Here is a 21862-nt window from a genome sequence, read left to right on the forward strand (position 1 = left end):
GAAAAGCATGATGAGGTAATGGACTATAGTAAATGGAATGAGATGCACATGTGCAGAGTAGAGTGTAGTGTACTCTGGTTCTACTGGCATTGTCAGATAAATTGACATGTATGTAGCTGATCACAAGATGAATGCAAAGTATCATTGTGGTTTAGTCATGAAGAGGAAAAGGATGTTGCTGTGATGTTGTAATAGTGTTCCTGTGGCCATGGCAGTCCAGAAAGAAGACAAAACTTGTAAAAAGAGGTAACGTCTTAGGCCCATTGACATTAGCGGAAAAGTAGTTAAAATTTCAAGCACACAGGAATATGGTTTGAAAGGATATTTTGTGTTCTTTGGCTCAGCTATGTTCTTTGATGTGACAGAAGATATTAAATTCCTGTAAAGATTTTGCCATATTATAATACATTAAGTGAAGTATTTCCACTACAAATAGGAAGATTTAATTTTCTATAAAAAGGGTACTGCAGAAGCCACATCTTTCTACTTTTGTCCAAATGATGGGATGAAGTGAACTCAAATTGGAATTAATTTACAGAAGGTTAGTAGGATGTGCAGAATTATAGCATATATAATGTAGGAGAAGCCTCTCCCTCACGTGTAAGAAGCTGAAGTTGTATCTTTCTATCTGCAGAAGGAAAGAATGTAACATCTTGTGTGTATCACCAGCAGGAACCTTTAGGTTTCAGGCACTGGGCAATCCGTTTTTCTGGCTCCATGGGCGAAATTTCTAGGGAGAGCTTTCTGGATACCTAGAGAGTTGGGAAGCCTGCCAGGCAGAGATGCTGGCAGTCTGGCTGGGAGCCTGCTTTCTGTGGAGCATGTTGAGGGTATTGAGGTGTAAAATATTTCAGATAGTCAATTTCTGCTGCAAAACTGTTCTGTTTTGAACATTTTTTATTATCTTTACTGGTCTTTCTCTATCTCCTTTAGTCAGTCTCTGCTACCAGTTCTAATCTCCTCCTTTGGTATCCTCCTTTCTTTTTGATACACTTCTCTGCTTTAAGAACTTATTTTTATCCTTTTTTTCCTTTACATTATTGTGTTGTACCGTAGGTTATGTTTAAACTTTATGAACCTATTACAACTTTCATTTACACGTCACAAGTTAAAAAGACAAAGAGCTTTAGACAGACGGTTTAATTATGATGCAGGGATGTTATTTCTTTGTTTTCATTATGAAGAACAATATGTTATGTTTTGGGGTTTTTTATTGTGATGGCTTCAGCCATGCTTGATTCACCTGCATGGTGGCATCTAGATAATGTTTATGAAACTGCATAGGAAACCAAAATATAGTAAAAATACTTTGTCATAATTTATTGCAGGAATTAATCAACAAATGGAAATGTCTTGAAGTCTTCTTGTGCGGTAGAGATACTGATATATATGAATGTTTACATGTATAATTGAGCAGATGCCACTCCTCATATCCTTTTAATTCTTTCTAAGCTATACTTTTAAATACTGGTGAGGAGAAAATCAAACTTAGGTCTGTTGATATAGCTCCACTTTTACTAAAATCTGTACATTTACTTAGTATAAAGTGGGTGTAACTTGTTGACAAATGGAACAGGACATTTTAAACCATTTTCTGTTGGTGTATGTTATTATTCCCAGTGAAGGTTCCGTTAGACTCAGATTGTGTTAAATCTCAGCAAACAGAGATTTCATGTTCATTCAGGAAGGGAAAGTTTATTAATTTGTATTCTTTAAAACTTTAAAGAGGGAGAGATGAGCAGTAACAGGTAACATGACATTGTCTCGTATTACTTTTCTCACTAAAAGTGTTGTAGCAATTATGTTTAAAAAATGTAGCTGAAGTAACCGCCACAAAAATTTGCAATGCACAGACCAGGTCATTACAGGTAAAATGTGTGAGAATACCTCTGCCATAGAACATGCATAGAAAAATTATTTTTTCTTAGTTCTAAGCACATTATAAAATACCAATTCAGACGTGTTTGTCCATAAGAAGTTTCTTACACAATCTGCACATGCAGATAAATTTTTTATTTCAGCCATAACTTTTTGTCTTAAGTGATGTTTTTGAGGAATTAATTGATTTTTGCTATTTTATTTGGCCTTTGTCTGAACTATGCTACCTACCCCATTTTCCTGACCAGTTCTTCTAGGACAGAATGCAAACTTTCTTCTTGTCACTTTGTTTGATATGTAATCATTTCAGGTAGATTTTAAATGATAATCTCATACAAGAGCCTTCTAAAAGTGTTTGATTCATCACTCTTCTTTAAAAAAATCCCACCTTTGTGTAGTAAATGTAACATATTCAGTAAGAGTTAAGTATTAAATATAAGTATTTATGTGTGCAGTACTTAAGGATATACAAACTTACGCACATATAGAATTATGTATTAAGGAAAACCTGCTGATAAAAAAGTGTTTGGATTTGTTTTACCTGCACGTAAGATTGGGATGAGACTGCAGTAGCTGCTGAATATATTTCAGACTTATTTTGGCAATTAGTATCAATTTATTAAAATAACATGAGAATGTTATGCTTAAAAATCTAATTATTGCATAAAAATGGAGTTTTCCCATTTCCATTTGTGTTTTGTTGAGCTTACTTCTTTGAAGAGCTGGGGGAAAATTTTGGCAGTAATTTATGTCTGTGTATTAGTAATATCCAAATATTATTTGTCCATATGGAGTATTTGGTAGGAACAGCCTGTGAGAGCATGTGGATTTTTAATTTTTTTTTAAACATTCATATCAGTAGATATGAATTTGAATGCTGATATAGCTAAGAAATAGTTTTTATTTGGTTACCAGAATTTTCAAAAATTAATTATATAAAACTGTATTAAATTGAATGCTTAGATGAAAAAATAAGGGCTTTGAATTTAAACCGAAGTTTACCCTGATGCCCAAAGCCAGTCTTCATGAGGAATTCGAAATTTTATTCTAATGAACATTTAAAATACATTTTCAACACTGAGAACTTATGCATTCTCATGTGATTCATGGGTTTTAGCTTGTTAATCCTCTGTATATAGTCTCTCCACTTTTTTTTCCACATCTTTTGGCAATGTCAGGTTTTGACATGTAATGATCAATGAATCTTCAAGACTTTGACTTTTGTGGGAATGCTTTAGCACTGGTATTCACAGCTAATCACATCATTGTCGCTAATACGCTCACATTAGTGTTTGCCAGTGTTGTCATAGCACAATGTGTGAATCAGGGCCCTGTAATTTCTGCTCTTATTCAACAGTTCATTTTTCACATATTGGGTCAATATAAGTAGTTTAAAAATAAATAATAAAGTTAAAGGAACTTACCCAACTCAAAAAATAACCCAGAGCAATTACTGTCAGTAGATGAAAGCTGATTATATTTTTGACACCATTCGGAGATCAGACAACAGAATTTTAAAAGTAATCAATTGAAAATTACATTTCAACATAATTATCTTTCCATTATGTGTGAAATGTTCTTTTTAATAAATGAAAACCATATGTCATGGAAGTCTCTTGAAATGAATGATGTCTCTTTTTTTCTTTTCTCTCTTACATTGTTTTTTTCAGGATGCTGAAAATAGTGGCTTATGCTGAAATATTTTGTACAAATCTAAAATAAGAAAAGAACAAAAAGAATGTGGTATTTCAAAAGAATTTATGGGTGGAGATTAATTTTAAACACTAGATCACGTCTTGTTCCCATTTATGTGGCCAGGGTGGGGAGGAATAAAAGGAGTATTATTCCACCCCTCCCTGCCCTGCTCCATCCACAATGGCAATTCTTTTGTCGAGAGACTAATAATTTTTTGGCGTCTTGTGAGGAGAAAGAAAGTAGAGTGATACAGCTTCTGTCCCTTCTTTCAACATATCATCCATAAGAACTGGTTGTTGTATTTACACTAGCTAGGAAAATATAGGAGACAGTTAAACCTCTTCTACTGCAGTTTTTAGGATAGATCTTGAGTCCAAAGCTTCTATTTTCTTAATAAATTATTGCTTCTCTTCAAACGTGTGGTAGGAGTTAAAATACTATATAGCAAAATTTAAAAACTTGTATATAAAAAGATGAAAAATTTTCCTTGTGTATATCCTGTTTTTCACTGAGGAACCATGTTTTCTGTATTCTCAGTATTGGGATATACTGACTTTTGATGTCTGTACTGTGTAAAGTTCTGTGTGTTGGCACAGAACATACATATAAATGCATAAATTTTCAATATAAATACTTGGATTTTTCTGGATCTTGCATATCTGTGTTTAGTATCAATACAACAGAAATGCAAGTTACAAAATCGAACAGTTTAACTGCTCTAGGAGAAAGGACAAAGTTTGTAGATAGAATTCAGCGTCTTCCTCTCTGATGCTCAAGGTGTTAGGAGCCATTCTGCTGCTTGGGACAGAATCAGGCATTTTAAGGTACCAGCATAGCTTGTTGCAGCCATAATCAGGAGATAAAGACCTGTGGCTTTAGCTGAGTGTTTGTCTGTATATGTGTGATATAAAGCTAGAAGAAACCTGAAATATTCTGCTATTTCGCCAAGTAAAATCTTAACTGCTACTTGGAAACCAGGCCTTCAATTCCTGTTCTTCCTGAGATTGAGAATCACCTTCTGTGAAGTAGTACTAAATTAGTGTAATGTACTTACCAGTGAGTGCTTGAGAAGAAACAGAACTCTTATCGTTGTAACTGGAGATGTTTTAAAGCATATTAAGCATAGACTGATGCACATTTGTTTTTCCTTGGAGTCGCTCATATTCTGCTTATCTGGGATTCAAAAGAAAATGAAGTGTGGGAAGCAAGAGCTTTGCTTTATGCCATTGGTGTGGAGTAGAAGTAAGATGAGTACATTCTTTAGTGATATGTGTAAGGCAAAAAGCATCTTATCACATATCTATGAGATACACTGGATACGTTGCAAAGAAATCCACATATGGAAAATAGTGGTTGCTTTAATGTCAGGTTTGTAGTATTTTGTGGGTAACCAAAGCATGAAATTCCAGACTACTTTTTAAACTGTGTATAAAGCCAGATTTCTAGTGAGCCTGAAACCCCCAAACTATTTTTGATGGTTTTGTTTCTTCATAGTTGTGAATTCTTTAGTCAAAGTAATCAGTATCATCCTGGAAACTCTCTTGAAATATGTAGTTTATCCTGAAAACTGTATTTAATCAGTTGCCAGGTTTTTAGTTTCTTTGTGACTTCATCTTCTTTAAAATTAAGCTTCTTTAGTAATCTTTTTTTCTAGTTCAATGATTGCCATTTGTTCAAATGTGTCTTTTTATGTGTGGTTAATGTTCTTTCGTGTGATTTTGTGTGGTATCTTAAGAAAGATAAACTAGTGGTCAGATTTAGGGAAAAGTAGTATCAGCTAATAGTTTGGGCAGGAAGATCATCTAGTTTCAAGACCCCTGCCATGGTCACAGACATTGCCAGGGATGGGGCATCCACAACTTCTGTGGGCAACCTGTTCCAGTTCACCATCCTCACTATAAAGAACTTCCTCATACCTGTCCTGAACCTATTTTTCTTTAGTTTAAAGCCTTTACACCTTGCCCTATCTCTACCTGCCCTTGTAAAAAGTCCCTTGTCAGCTTTCTCGTCAGCCCCCTTTAGGGACTGAAAGGGGCTATAAGGTCTCCCCAAAGCAGTCTGTTGTCCTGAACAGCCCCAGCTCTCTCAGCCTGTCTTCATAGGAGAGCTTTTCTGAGATACAGGACAACAAAAGGCCAGGCTAAAGAAGTTTTTACATAGTTGGCTTTTAAAATGTATTTTTGTAGAAGAACAGGTAAATAAATCAGAATGCTTGGTGAGCTGTTAAAGAGTTTGATAGGAGCTTTTATCTGCTGGGGTAGGAGGGACTGTGGTCTCCTGAGGATGTACTTTTAGATCTTATCTCAGTTCTTCCACTGAATGCAGATTATTCTCTATAACCCAAAATCCCCTCCTTTTGTCTGCTCCATCACCATTTTCCTTAAGAGTGTCAGACAGCTGCTCCAAGTAGGTTGCCTGCAGGCGTGGTTGAAATCTCTGATTCCAAATCTGGGGTCTGCAACTCAGTTCCAGCCTTTTCCCCACCTCATACACAGTTACCTAGTGATGCCTCCTTGATAGCCAAGATACAATGCAGGTAGGGTTGTAAACAAGTTTGGAAGAAAAATTTGTTTCATCCTGGTTCTTAAAGGGCTTTTTGAATGAAGGAATTTTCTCCAAAGCAATGGGAGTTGACAGAGCAAATCCTAATTGTTCGTAACTTAGTTCTAAAGTGAAGGATGCCATATGGCATGATCTTCAGAAAAATTTCCACCACAGCACATTGGTTGGGTATGGGTTCTTTACCAAGAAAAATTCAGTTGAAACTACAGATCTGGACAAATCTCTCTATATTTGCTTAGTCAGACATCATGGCAGGAATGTTCTCAGAGTTTATCCATGATGTTCAGAAAAATTTCCACCACAACACATTGGTTGGGTATGGGTTCTTCACCAAGAAAAATTCAGTTGAACTACAGATCTGGACAAATCTCTCCATATTTGCTTAGTCAGACATCATGGCAGGAATGTTCTCAGAGTTTGTGGAAATAAACACAGATTTATCTGTTTTGTTTCACTGTAATGAAAAGTGCTTCTTCTGTTTTTAATCATAAGAAAGTAACAGTGAGTTTTTTGTCCTGATGGAATTTTCTGTGGGTAATCTTTTAATGGAATTTACATTAAAAACCCTACAACTGTCAGATCTTTTGGACTAATGCAGGCATCCAAAAATTTAATTATAAAATACATGCAGGATGTGAGATGACATGTTATGGTCCCAGAGGCACTGAGGTACCTCACTGAGCAATCTATAATTGCTGTTTGCTGCTTCATTTAGCATTAGTATATGATGGTGTGTATGGATGAATATTTATTTATGTATATGCAATATGTATATTTGTTCTGTTTCTTCTAGCATAGGTGTAGATCTTGAATGAATTATTTCCTCTCTGAGTAAAGATAGCATCCAACTCTGGTATGGCAGTTGAACAAAGAAAATAAATAAAATCTTGTTTCATCTATTTTCTATAAAATTTACCTCAGCATCTTAAATTTTTCCATATGTCAGAAGTACTGCCTTAACAGCTGAAACATTTTGGCCTTTTTTTTGATACATCTCTGTAAGTACCTGTTCAGATCACCTCATTCATAGTAGTTTTTCAGTAGTTTGTTTGGTCAAATTTTGACAAATAAATATTTAATAATTTTTTAGATGTACAGAAACCTTATTTTTGCCTTCAGTGATTCTTTAGCTCTTTCTTTAGGGACACAGGTTTGAATTTCCTCAGGCAAATGGGAAATCGGCCAAGGTGATTCCCACTGGCGAGTTGTCTTTACCAGGGGATTTTTTTTTTCCCCACAAGAGGAAAATATCTGTCACTTTTTCTCTGCTTTCAGAAGGAAGTGATGGTCTCAGTTGTACCTGGTGCACAGCACATATTTTGGTTTTTTATGGATGTGTTTATTTTTCTGTGAGCATGTCTAGTGAGAACTTTCTTCCCTGTGGCCAGTCAGTGACTTAGACCTCATTATAAACTTTGGTCTATTTCTTCTTTATCTGTTTGGAAGGAGCTCAGAAGAAAAAAAACCCAAAACCCAATACGTATGGATTAAATGCTTGTTGGAAGTTTAGGGCTAGGATTGTTAATGAAATGTTATGGATTTCCCCCAACAACTTATGGTGTAGGGAAAGATGCACATTTTTAATTTCCCTATGCATTGAGTCCTAGTGAGTCTAGTTCCATGTTTGCATTCAGAAAAGATGAAAATTGTTTAATGGTTTACACATTTTATTTGCTAAAAATAATTATTAAAGTTAAATTTATGCATGCCTATGTCTTATATTCCTTCTCCTTTTCTTTTCTCCAAGGTGAATATATAATTTTTAGGGTTTTTTCTTATATTCAGGTGTTTGGAAACATTGATTAAATCTATAAGTAGGAACTAAATACTTCTAAAAATATAATAAAATTAATTTTATATGAATTTTGTGGTTTAAATTAGCTGAAAGTGTTTGGTGGTTTTGAATGTGCACTTCTGTGGAGTTATACCAAAATTTTTCATTAACAAATGAAATTTTATTAACCAGTAATACAGAAGTCTTATTTTGTGAAGTTTCTTTTTGTAAAACATAAGGAGCTCTAATAAATTTGGTGAATCAGTTTGATATATAAAAATAGAAATTCAGTTTTATGTGATTAGTATAAAACCCTTTATTTTTCTGTGACCTACGGCAAGGATTTTATTAGTCAAAGCTAAAACTGCACAGATTTTTTTCTTCTTTCAGACTCCCTCAGAAGATTTAGGCCAAATTATTTGAAAGTTCTTTCATGTTTTTTCTGATTCATCTATGTCCTATTTTATCTCTCTTATGTTGAAAATTTTCCTGAAATCCCTAAACTTGTGATGATAATCTTCCTATGCCTTCATAGTCTCTTGTGCAGTGGAATTAATAAATTAATTAATTGATGTACCAGGATAATTGTTGGATAATTGATAATGGTACATCCTTTCATGCTCTCATCCCCTCACTTATGAAACATCATGAAAAATGCTTTCTGAAATGCTAAATCCTTCTTTCTCTGATTAATTTAAATTCAGCTGGAGCTTCTGGAATGCAAGCAACTGTTGAAAATTAAGCAATTAACCTGCATGCTTAAGAAAACCACATCCACCATTATGGTTTATATATTATTCTGATGTTATTAATCTGAACTGTTTAATTAATTGTGGGAATTCATTAGCATAAATAAATTATTTTCAAACCATACCAAAATTCTCTGAACTTTTCATCGGAGAAATTCTGATAATGACAGTGAAATTTAAAAGGAAGATCAAGCATGATACACGTTAAAGTGGAAGATTGTTGTTCTCTGCTTTCCTTCTTTTTTTGTCTTTTTGCTTATGAAAACATTGTGCAATGCATTTGAAAAGTGGCTGGGGTTGGGAGGAAATGCTGGTAATCAAAGGACGGGTAATTACTTGCTGCAGCATTTCCCTATTTCAGAAGGGTAAAGTTCCATAAGGAAAAATAAAAATAGTCTACAATTTCAGAATAGAGAAATGAGTATAATATTGTGTGTTGTTTTCTCTATTGTGGAAGTAGTTTTAAATTAAGCTAATCAAAAGTTTTGCATCTTTACATGCTCTGTTCTAAATAAGCCATACTCAACACTTAAACCTCTACTTGGTGAGAATGCTCTAGCACCTCTGTGTCTTCTACTGTGCTGCTGTCAGGATCTCTTGAAAGAAATTCTTCCATTTTTCTATGTTCATGTTATAAGTTATGAGTATTACAGTGAGAGAGAGATAGTAGAGAAGGCACTGAAAGCAATTTAAAAGTGAGCCTGTTTTTGGAAGGTCACCCTTTTTCATTGGGAAGCTTGATGGATGATCTAAACTACTCCTAGGTCTGCTGTAGACTAGCTTAGTTCTATTTACTGTATATACATTTACAAAAACAAATGTCCAGAAATTACTATACCATTTTAGAACTCAGTTCTGATAGGATAATCTACACCAATTGTGTTAGGTCTTCTAGAATGTTTTTCAGCTATGCAGTATTAGCATCCCAGATTTTGAGGTTTTAGGCAAGAACCTAATCACAGGGCTCTACACAGAGATCTCCCTTAGGCAGGATTGATTTTATGCATTCTTACATACAGCATGTGGTTTTGCACCTGTATTTTGGCCATTCTAAACATTTCTGATGTGTGTTCGAGTAATTTGCCAGCTCCTGACTAACTTTCATTTTAATTGGAAAGCTTTTGGATATGCAGCATCTAAACTCTGGTTATATGAATATTGCTGCTTCCCTGGGGGAATACAGGTCACAGAGCATGTTACAACAGAGGATAAAGCACTGTCTACTGGCTGTAAAACAACCTTTAGAGCAACCACACACTTTCTTTTGTCCTTTGCTAAGCCACCCTTATTTCTGGAATTCAGAATGTCAAATGTAATAAATGGACATGACAGCCAAATAACGTGTTACATTAGTATCTTGTCTTATCTAGCCGTTTGGAGCAAGCGTTAAATGGAGGATATTGGTTTAAATTATAGTCTGACCATCTTTACAAAATATTTAAAAGTTTGACCATCTTTGAGAAAGAGGGTCTTCAGGAAGAAAGAAGTACATAATTTCAAACTTATTTATTTATCCATTTCTCTACTCAGGTATAATTCTGAACCCATTAAGTGAAAAAAAAAGTGGCATTAGGGATTTAGTTACTGCTGGCAGCTTGGAGAACCAATGCCACTCAGGCAGCAGTTTAAAAATCTAAGGTTGCTCTAAACTCATATTCACTCAGTGAATATTTTTGGCAATATATACATAAAATATGCAGACAGGGTAGATAAGGAAAAGATTATTGTAATGTAAAGATATTTACATGGCCATACATAAACCTTAATTTAAATGGGATCATAATTTTGGTTTAGTTTCCGTTTTCACTTAGCTGTTTTTTTGTGTATATGATTCATTTAGATAGCTAAAACACATTTCATTTATGCACAATTTAACAAAGCAATTTCACATTGTTAAAGTCAGTTGATTTAGTGATTAATGTATTTGTTATGCTTGCAGATAAAAAATACATTCATATAGTGTATATTAGTGTAACTAATTACTGATTTACTTGGATGCTGATACAAATCCTTTTGTTATTGTGATTCATAGTTTATAAACAGTGAATTAAATGTCAGTGGCTTTATTAGAGAAAAAAGTATAAAGTTTGCAGCATGAATGCAACAGTGTATGATTTGCCAAGGTAAAAGAGTGTGGCTGAAACTGTCTGATGAGATAAAGATATTGAGTCCATGTCCAAGGTGATTATTTCCATTTTACACCCATCTTGAGAATTTTGAACATTTTTTTTCAGTCTCTGCTATTTTTGTCTTCAAGAGCTGAGAGTTTTATTGGTTCCACTGCGCTTCTTTCTCTAATGAGGTGTTCTGTATTAGAAGCTCAGCAGAGATCTCTTGCCAATCTTGCATTCCTAATAATTATGACTTGCACAAGAGGAGTCAGATTTTGCAATTTCTGTTGTTGGTCCCTGGTAAGGATGACGATACACATTTAAAACATTACCATTCGGTAGTTAGGTCTTGATCTTAATGGGAAACACTTTATTTAGTTTGCACATAAAATTTCAATATCTTATAAATACATTAAAAAAGTAAACGTCAAAGAAGTCAGGGGAGGAGAAGTTTCTGCTAAATCTCAAAGTTATATTAAAATAATAGCAAAAATTATTTATACTGTGACTCAGATTCCAAGTTCACTGAAGTCTTTGAAAGTTCAGTTTCTATTTTTGTTTTTCCAGCATGATTTCAGGTTGACTCTTGGTAGTCTTTTCCCTCCTTCCATGTTCACTGTGATGATCTAAAGGAGTTACACTAGACTTTTCTATGGAGAAATGGAGTATTCCTGAAGAATAGGGAAGTTTTTGTGGTATCATGTGGATTTATCTCTTTATTTAAAAATTGCAAGTTGCTGTTCTCTTTGATCTATAAAGAAAGTAACACTATGTTTTATCACATTAATAATTGATAAGCTGTTTTACAATCACAAATGTAATGATAAATATGCAGTGGTGTCAATGTGTTTCAAGATGCCTGTATCTTCATTCTCTGTTAGCAGGATAAAATGGGATCATAATGCTTTGCATTGCTGTGACCCCATTGAGCCTACACCTTCCTTGAGGGGGAGGTGATGATATCTCCCTGGTGACCAGCAACAGGACATGAAGACATAGAAAGAAGTTGCATCAGGGGAAGTTCAGATCAGGCATCAGGAAAAGGCTCTTCACTGGGAGGCTGGTTGGTCAGTGGAAGAAGCTTTCCCAGAGCATGTTTTGGTCATGGCACCAGGCCCATCAGAGGTCAAGGAGCCATCTGGATGATGCTCTTAGTCATATGGTTTAGTTTCAGGTAGTCCTGTGAGGAGCAGGGAGTTGAACTCAATGCTCCTTACGTACTCCTTCCAGCTTGAGAAAATCTGTGACTCATTACTTAAAACAGATAGTGCTGTTTTAACAGAAAAAAAGTCATCATTCGAGTTTTATTAATCATCTCTTACCTTCCTGGCAAAAGCAAAACCAAATTAAGCTATATGACAAATGTTTTGGATCAACAACTTTTGTTTTTTCCCCTCTAAGTAATGCTGCATGTCTGAGCACTCTGATTTGACTCCTTGAACCTATTTGAGACAGGGTGACTAGTAACTCTTTGACAAACACCAGCAAAGCATGTTGCCATGTAGGAAAAGACAGGAAGCCTTCAATTCCCTGCATTAGGCATTCAAAAATCCCCTGCTTTTTGTCTGCCTCATTATAGGAAAAGCTAAAGACATGCTAAGTACATCCCTAGGAACTCTGTAGGCGCCTTGGATGCTAATCAAGAAATTTGAGAGCATGGATCTTGATTTCAGTGTCCTGATATAAGTGCTCTGAATTTACTCTGGGCTATTTTACACAGTGCTCTGAGGTATTATATAATACTGTGAATTTTCAAAGTAATATTATTTCAATAATCACTTTCAAGAATAGGTATGCCAGTCTATGTCTTCAGAAATCAATATATTCAAATATAGTCCAAAGCTTTTGTCAACAGAATATTATTTGATGGATTACTATGTTTGTTTTTTTTTACAAGCCATTATTTTTTTTTCCTTTTTTTCTTCCCCTTCAATTGCAGACAATTGATTTAGAGGGGTTCAAGCTGTTCATGAAGACTTTTCTGGAGGCAGAGTTACCAGATGATTTCATTGAACACCTTTTTACATCATTTAGGAATAAAATCTCTCACTGCAGCCCATTAATTAAAAACAAACCACAGCACCTTTCTGGAGGTAAGTAATAAAATCAGTACTTAAAGAGCTATAGGTTCCCTCACCCTGCTGTTTTACTTTTAATAGCTGTAAATATATGAAATTCTTAACTACATGTTGCAGGATTTTTGTTCTGGTATTTGTGAAATTAGAGAAACTGACTCAACCATAATAGGAAATACTGTGAAAAGGAATGGAAATTAAATGGTTTCAACTCACAATAATGATGCAGCTGAGACACCAAGTGGACATTCTTTGTCATGTTAATGCTAATCAGATTGCTATGGTTACATGTTCTTGTTGCCTACTCTCCTGTACTAACACTAAAAAATCTTCAGGCTTCATGCAGGAGGCTCCTGCTGGTGCTCAACCATTTCTGTGCCAGTTGCTGCTGTTTCCTTTAAGTGTCTAGGTGTGATTCTGTTGTTATTAATCCTGCATACTTAGCAGCTACTGATATTTTAAATGTTGGGTAAGTGTTAGTATATCACTAAAAGTGATTTTGATTTCAGAGGACACAGCTAAATTTTGCCCTGTATAGGCTGTACTCAGCCTTCTTCCCTTTCACAATAGTTCTCTTTGACATATTTTATTCCTATGTGTGGTAAAATTATAATAATGATAATAATCATTATTAAGGATAGTGCTGTTATTACTGTTGTTATTTCAGTTACATGTTAAGTTTCTTGCTCTGATGTTGCCTCCTAAAATACTTTTCTCCTACACTAGCTTTTCCAAGTTTGTCAAGAGTTTTTAAATTTTTCTGTTACTAAGTACTTTAGAAATAATATAATGTAATACCAGTTTAGGAAGCTTCCATGTTTTTAGCATAACGCCAGAAGGACTGTTTGATAAATTGTTGCATCAGAAACATATTCAGAGAGGCAGTCCAATTCACCTTGTGCAAGAATTGTTTGGGCTTGAAAATATACTGGATTTATGTTGTAATTCAATTTCATGGTTTAAAATAAATGTTACATCCTGATAATTCCTATCTTCTAAGGGGAAAAAACTGTGCATTGGTACATTTTGATGTGCAAATGGAGACTATGGAAACATGTGGTTTTGGGTATCTAGTAATTTTTAAATGCTACCAGTAGTGAAAAAAAAAAAGCCTGTCTATACTGGAAAATAACTTTTTCAGAAATATTAGACATTCTTCTGGAATATGGAGGGGTAAGTGAGAGCTAGAGAAATGACAAGGATAATAGCAGGGTTCATCAGTCCATCAGGTAGTGTGCTTGTTTTACATTTAGTCTCTTTTGGTCCACTCATGTCTGTTTATAAATGTATTTTCAGTTAAGGTGTCTGAAGAGAGATGGAAACAGATGCCAGGTAAGCAACAGGACTGGAAGTCGTCTGTAAGTCAGTAGTACATTGCAGCCAACCCTTCCCGCTTCTGATTAATTATTAAAGTAATAATTTAACCTGTATCTTGCAGCTGATAGGTTACAAGGTACCTTAAAATTAGTATTTATTTTCATTTGAGTTTCAGCACTATTTGTTTTTGAGAAGAGTTATCCCAGGTTTTATAATCTTTTTTTATTCTGTGAATGTGATTTACGTAAGACTGGAATATGAACTGTTTGTGCAAGTTGTGTGACTAAAGCTAGTGTTTAACTGAATAAAATATTAGAGTGTCTTAATTTTAATGACACCTAACTGACATGCAAGCTCATTGAATAGAACATTGACTTATTCAATATTTTTGTTCATTTAATATTTACTTTTAATATTTATTATTTGCTGAAATTTCATGAAAATAAAATTAATTCCAAAATACATTGTTGCACACCAGTTTACTCTTTTTCACCTTATTTTATTGTTTTAACATATGTATCTCATAACATGCAGGCATACCTTTTAAAATCTAACTTTTGAAGATGTATCTGGATTGCAAGGAAGTTTTTCAAGCTAAATTTAGGGAGAGAGTGGACAACCCTCAGTCAGTGAGAAGTGTAACAAACTTGTAAAGAAAGTTTTCTTACTCCTTTCTCTGTGTTTGGCTGTCCTTCCCATTTTTCCCCATTTTGGTCCTGCAGATTCCAGTAATATCATCAGGACTGGTCATACTGATGTTGTTCTAAAAAAAAGTTTGGCAATTTTGAAATTTTAATTCCAAGTAGTGCTATTAACGCAATGTCTGAGCAATTATTATGACTATTATTTAAATTCTAGATATATTTCCTCAGTAGTCTGTCACTGAGACTTTTGTGTTTGAAATATGTGCTCCACTGACACACATCTGGCTGTGTTTTTGGGATAACGATACACTTGGGTATTAGTAGAGGTTTCATAGACACTAAAACATCTTTAATTAGTGTAGTTGTTGTCAATCTGTAAGTTAGATGAAGCTTCTACAAGCACAAGAAAGTGGATGCAGATTTGAGCAGGGGTTGTTTTTAATACTTAACATCTAGTATAGTAGAACAAAAATATTCACCGAATTTTTTTGTAGTTTTGTAGTCAAATGAAATCAGATCAGCACAAATTAAAAAAAAAAGTTTTTGCCATTCCCATAATGGGGTGGGGGATGTGTTTTGGATAGCTTATTTTAGTTCTACCTTTGCTGGATAAACTATGAACATGAATTGTTTAAAGCTTTATGTTTAAATTAAGATTAATCTGAGATTCAGATAAAACAAAGATGAATGCATGCAAAAGTTATGTTTTCATTTTCTGCTTGTATTGTATGTTCAGACTAACAATAGCTATGGATTATTTGCAGGTCTGAGACTTAACAAGGGTACCTCTACATCCAGACCTCCTACTCCTGCCAACTCACATTTACCAGACATGATCCAGCTGAAAGATATTGTTTGCTATTTGTCACTGCTAGAAAGAGGAAGACCTGAAGACAAGCTAGAATGTATGTTCTTTTTCAATTTTAAATATTTATTTCCCTAAGTCATCAAATATTTTGTTTCTGAATTTAAGAACCAGTTTTTAGCAGATGGATTATAAAAACGTGGTTCTAGGTGACCCTTATTGTAGAAATTATTTTTTCTTCTTGCTAATGGTGAGATTTTAAATGAAATTTTTTCTATCTAGCATTTTCTGAAATGGGGAGTATGGATTGTACATTCTGTAGTTACAATAATGCTCTCTACACTATCATGTCTTATTTGGTATAAGATTTGAGAAAAACAGACAAACTATACTGAGTATACTTAGAGATCTGTAGATGGGTTGAATAACCTGTACTAAACATCCTAATTCAAACAAAGAACAGTTGCTAATATAGGCTGTGGGCTCCACAATATTTCTGAATACTGAAAAGCCAAGAATGATCCAAATCTGCATCACTATTGGGAAGGAGTGTTTGACACAGGAAGTTAGAAATTCTTGTTTGGTTTTGTTTGTTTTTTATTTTTTAATTAGGAGCCTGGGTCTTTAAAATGCAACACCTATTTAAAAAAATTTTAAAACCAGCCCTGTGAGTTTGATCTATAAATTGGAGGAAAACAGAAAAAAACTTGTTTTCTTATTTTGGAATTTTAGAAGTCACTTTGTCATGTGGCTAAACAGTCAGAACCAATCATATAGTCCTTATTGAGAGGAAATATAGTTCAATATACATAACTGGTCTGTTTATAAAAGATCTGTGGGAGCAGGCTCTCATGTGCAAAGTGTTCAGTATGTTAGGATGTGCAAGCAGTAATCTGCTTCTGTAAAGATAAGAAATTCATTACAAGGTTACACGTTGCTGAAGTATCTTGATGTTTTGTTAACCTGTAGCTAGCTTACAGAAGCAACTTTGTACTGCAAGGTCACAGAAAATGCCCCAAATCCCCCAAATTTGGTAATATTGTTTTGGTATCATATGATTAAAATATGAGAATGTAAGTGTGAATGCACATTCAGATCACAGACACAGAAAAACTGAGATCCAGTAACTTACAGTGTAATATCTGCTGCATGGTAGCAAGTTATGCAAGCCTTACCAGAGCTCTGAGGAGCTCGATGCACAAACCACGGCATGAAATAGAGCTCACTTGCCTCCCCTGGTGTCAGGAGCTGGTACAATGGAAAGGAGGAGAGACAGAGGAGCAGTGATAATTACAGTACGGGAATTTTCCATGAACTTCCTACAATAGGGGCTGCATGAGCAAAGACTGTTCTATGTGATTTAGGAGCGAGAGGGCATGACCTAATATGTTTGTGGTACTTAAATGTTTTATGTATTCAAGGTCAATTGCATTTACTACATATAATTCTGGGCATGGTTGTTTAATGGGTTTATTTTCTTTTTTGTCATACAGAGTTGAAATATTCCACATATTTTCACTTTTTAGTATCTAAATTTCAGGTTATGCTGCACCATTGTATGCAGACTTTGTTGATTTCAGTTAATTCTCATTATAAGTTCATGGTATAATTTAACTCTTTTTCCAAATTTGAAAGCAGTAGTTCTGATGCCTGTAATGTAAATTATAAGTGTGTAGCAATGAAGGGAAAAAGAAAAATGGTTTATTCTGGAGTTGCCAATATTACTATCAATACCAATTTCAAGTAGTGATTTGAATTTTTTTTCAGATGACAAAATTGGAAAAATATGAGTCATAGCTGAGTGTTTGGAGATTTAATTCAGGACATGTAGAACATGAAAGTGGTGCTTTCAGTTGAAATTTGATGTAGGCTGGAGGATAAACTACACTAAGAGTTTCATCTTTGGATCTATATGATCTACATATTTTCAGAGGTTTATAAATATTCCATATAAATTGATTTTCTAACATGTTAAGAGTGTAAAGAGGTCTTGCATAGTGTGAACTTCACCTGTTTGGCATGCTTAGCATATCTGTTATTCATAATGTATGTATGACCTGAATATAAAGAAAATCCCAAGCATTCCTCACAGAGATACATTGAGAGAACATATCTTAGGTTTTAAGGCTCAATTGCCATCTAGAAATAGAAATTGAGTGCGGAGTCAGTCTAATCAGGTAAGGAGATGGGAAAAGGAATAGAAAAAATTGACTTGGGCATCAGAACTTCTGTTTGTTTTTATCATTTTGTTGTTGGTTTTGTTTCGGTTTTGTTTTTTTTTTTTTTCTCCTAAGCGTGTAAATCAAGAGCATGAATATTTAGCAGTGTATGAATAGAAAAGAGATTGCATGCCACACCAGTAGCATAGTTTTCAAAATCTAGCCAAGAGCACAGATTTAGCCTTTTTGCTACCCTATACCTATGTAATTGGGAAGACTTTGTTTCTTCAAAGTGAAACAGTTGTAATTACACTAATGTCTGGTTTTAAACGACTGATTAGAACTACTGATTCATGTTAAAGGAAAAAAAAGCACTACTGCTCTGGAGTAGTTAAAGGTTATGGAGATGCTAAAACTTGCTGTAAAACATTCTCTCAACTACTGTCTAAGAATCACAGAGCAGGAGGAAGGAGAGCCAAATGATTTTATCTTTATGGTTGAGTGATTCAGAGATTCATCCCTATGGAAACTGTGAATGCCTAACGATACCTTTGGCAGACAATATTAGCTATCAAGCACTGAGAAGCTTTGGTGGAAGGTGTACCAGCAGGGGCAGCACCAATCTCCGGTGGCTTTTTTGGCATTAACTTGTTTGACACTGAAACAATTTTGCTGTGGTAACTCTAGGGAAAGAACGATATTTTTATAGGTTTTCTTAACCTGTAACTAATGAATCATGGGCCTTTGTGGCGTGAAATAGTGTGTTGCTGTAAATATCATCAATCTTGTATTACAGCTCTCTTAAGAGCAGTTCAAGGTAGTGGCAAAAATTGCTGAAGTGGTATAGAGGTGTAGGTATTACCTTTTTTCCACACAGTTGGATGATCAACTTGTTCCCAAGATAGAGGGTGTAAGTGAAACAAGCCAATACATATAACAGTTAATATGTTTGGCTCTAAGTCCAAAAATAATAAAATTCTTTCTGAATGTTACTCTAATTGCTAATAATTTCTTCTCACTTCTCATTATATTGTTTCCTGGAAATTATGGTAAGCTTTGTTTGTGAAATTTTTTGGACTGTAACAACATCTGCTATGGATCCAGTGTGGTAGGATTCCTCAGTGTTAAATAGGTCGTATGTTTCCAGAGACGTCTGGTTAGACAACAGGTTACTTGTGTTTTGCTGTTGATGAAAGCATTACGTTGTCCTGGAACCACCTCTACATGGGCTGACTTCTTCATCCCTAAAAAACAGGTGCAGGGGTAAAAAAAAAATCGTGCTTTTGAAGAGTGTGATGGGTATTTGGATTTCTGACAAACTGTCCCTGAAAGTAGGGACAAAGAATGGGGTATTTGTAGGTTTCTGGATTTCCTTTTTAGACTTACAACAGTATTCCTTTGAAAGCTTTAGGCTTTGCTGCTTCTAAATACCTTATTAATGGTGCTTGTACCCCTTCTTTTGGATGGAATCAAATCTTGATACAATCTTGAAGGCATTTTTTTTCTGGATATTGTCAAAATATACCTTTTTATCTGTGTGGTTCCCCAGAAAGTTGGGAGTACATTTTGAAATTGATTGAGCAAATGTGGTCCTGGAAGAAGTCATGCTGGCAGTTTGTGATGAATGCTGTTGGATTTGGATGATTAGATATTTAAAACATTGATCCTGTGTTTTATTTAATTGGTCAGAAAATAGTTTCTAAAGCAGTATCACTGTTGAATAGTGATAGCAAGAGCCAAGGGAGAGTAGCATTGTACCTTAGGCAGGCTTATCAAGGTTTGTGACCAATTGTGTGTTACCCTGTGTTTGGTGAGATCACAGAGAAGGGCCTTTTGGCAGTACTCACCATGAAGACAGATCATCTCTAGAGGGAAGCAAAATCAAGTTCACACACCAAATTAGCTGTTAGGGTGGTGGCGTGGAAGAGGTGCAGTTGTACTCTCTGGCTAATACGTATTGTTGGAGGCTCTGTGGCAGGGTAGTTGCTGAGTGAACCTTTCACATGATGCAGCTTGTTTGGAGGGTCTACAGCTAGTCTGATCATTAAACAAAAATGTTAATACTTGTGCTTTCTTTAAAATTCAGGCTTAAGTTGTTTTGTGTTCTGGTTTGGAGTTGTTTGGTTTTTTTTAATGAAAAAGAGATGTATTTGTTGTGTTTTCTAACAGAGTTTTCCTTCTCTCTTTGTTTTCTTTTCAGTTATGTTTCGCTTGTATGATACAGACGGGAATGGATACCTGGATAGTTCGGTAATGTTTTTTATGTATTGCATTGTAAGAGTATGTCAACATGACAAAACTATACAAAACTACATTAATTCAAGTTTATATTTGTTCTGAATTATTAGAAGCAGTGTAAAAAATAGTCGATAAAAATTCATTCATTTGAAAATTAATCCTTGAGTTTTCCAGTGAGAAATATGCAACTGTATAAATTTTCAGTTGCTGACACTGCTGTCATGGAGTTCTGTTCTATAGTCTTCTTATTTTTAATGGTGATACTACAGTAGGAGACACATTAATATGATTCCAGTAATTCTGGTATGCTGCTGGGAGATGTGTATGAAGGCACCATTTTTAAAGATTTCATTAAAAAGGATAAGTGTGGGGGTCACACAGTGGATTTATGAGATGTCACAACTTCCATATTATTATTAAGAATGGAGGAACAGTATTAAGGGCAAAGTTTTGTAGAGTAGGCCAACCAAATGTTTGAAGAGAAGGAGGAGATATGGAAATAATTTTAAAAGCTGTAATTATTTTTGTCAGATAGCTAACAAAAAGTAGTGTTTTATTAGCGGTGTTCTTTTTCTTCTTTTCTTCGGGTATTTTTTCCACCTTTTTTTGTACCTACTGGAAGGAAGACAGCATAGAGTGGATTGGTGAGGAAGAGGAGGTGATTCCTATAAGTTGCAGGGAAATAGGGAAGCAAAATTATACACGGGTGTGAAATAAATACGGCACCATAATTTTAGGCAATACCAGGTTGAGTTAGATGCCTGAATACAAATGAGAATTTAGAATGGTCCTAGATAAGCATTTGAGCATGTTTACAAAGCAAAAGTGCATATACAAGTATAGAAAAGCCCTAGTGATACATGACCAAGGGAAATCGCAATACTGTAGTGGTAAGAAAATAGATCTGTGGTAGTTTACAGAATCCATTTCATGCCTTACTTCTGTTAGAAATTCGTGATTTATGCAATTACGGTAAAAAATAATTTTAATAATTTTAATTGGTTTTTGAGTGATTTTTCCATCACTCAGATTAAAGTGATGGAATTTAAAGATCATTACATGATCTTACCACAGGGTGGAAATCAGATTGTGAAAACTTGGGTGCTTGAAAGATAACTAGGAAGGAAGAATCTCTGACTCCTTTCAATTACTTTGGTTGTGGGGCTGTATTTCGTCTCCCTGAATGCTTTGTAGTCCATGCAGAATGTTTTGCTAGTAAGCAGATCCATTTGAGAATACTGCTTCCAGTGAAAAGTATATTTCATCAGGGATTTTGATGAAATAGTGTCACTGAATGCAATATGGTTGAATTATTAGTTTCTTGCAGTAGAATTTTTCTTTATAACCTTAATATCATACTTTCTCATTCATCTCTAGGAGCTGGAAAATATCATTGCTCAAATGATGCATGTTGCAGAATACCTTGAATGGGATATTACTGAATTAAGTCCAGTAAGTATCCAGTTATCACAATTTTTTAATGTTACTAGAGACAGCTATCATAATTTTGTGATATTTCATATCCACGTGGCATTCCATGGGTGAGTAAGGTAGAAATAAGAATAGCCTGTGTTCCACTATGAAGTAGCATTGTGAACTACACTTTTACTGGTATTCAGCTGTTTAAATCTGATCTATGAAATGTTCAATAAATGTAATCATTAACTTCTATAACATAACTGGTTTGTCTCTGAAGATTTCTTAAGAGTTAGTGCACAAAGGACACAAGTAGGTTTGGGACATTTAGGTGTTAATAAAATGTAAATACGAGTATGACACTTTATTTTCTAAACTGTTCATACTCATTTGACTACAACTACCATGCAAGTAATATTTTCTTTTTTTTTGTATGAGA

The 21862-nt window shown here is 34.7% G+C and overlaps 1 protein-coding gene across 6 annotated transcripts in view; it reads left to right on the forward strand.

Moving 5' to 3' along the window:
- Window positions 1–21862, forward strand: part of DGKB (diacylglycerol kinase beta) — a 333385-nt gene that overhangs the window by 67624 nt on the left and 243899 nt on the right. For all 6 annotated transcript variants that reach the window (XM_039712589.1, XM_039712598.1, XM_039712580.1 and 3 more), the window contains 5 exons: window positions 12709–12862; window positions 14141–14176; window positions 15570–15710; window positions 19970–20019; window positions 21385–21459. In XM_039712589.1, coding sequence (XP_039568523.1) covers window positions 12709–12862; window positions 14141–14176; window positions 15570–15710; window positions 19970–20019; window positions 21385–21459 — 456 coding nt within the window. The remainder of the gene's footprint in view (window positions 1–12708; window positions 12863–14140; window positions 14177–15569; window positions 15711–19969; window positions 20020–21384; window positions 21460–21862) is intronic.

The sequence above is a fragment of the Passer montanus genome, unplaced genomic scaffold (genome assembly GCF_014805655.1).
Source record: "Passer montanus isolate IOZ18808 unplaced genomic scaffold, ASM1480565v1 scaffold10, whole genome shotgun sequence".
Classification (NCBI taxonomy): Eukaryota; Metazoa; Chordata; class Aves; order Passeriformes; family Passeridae; genus Passer; species Passer montanus.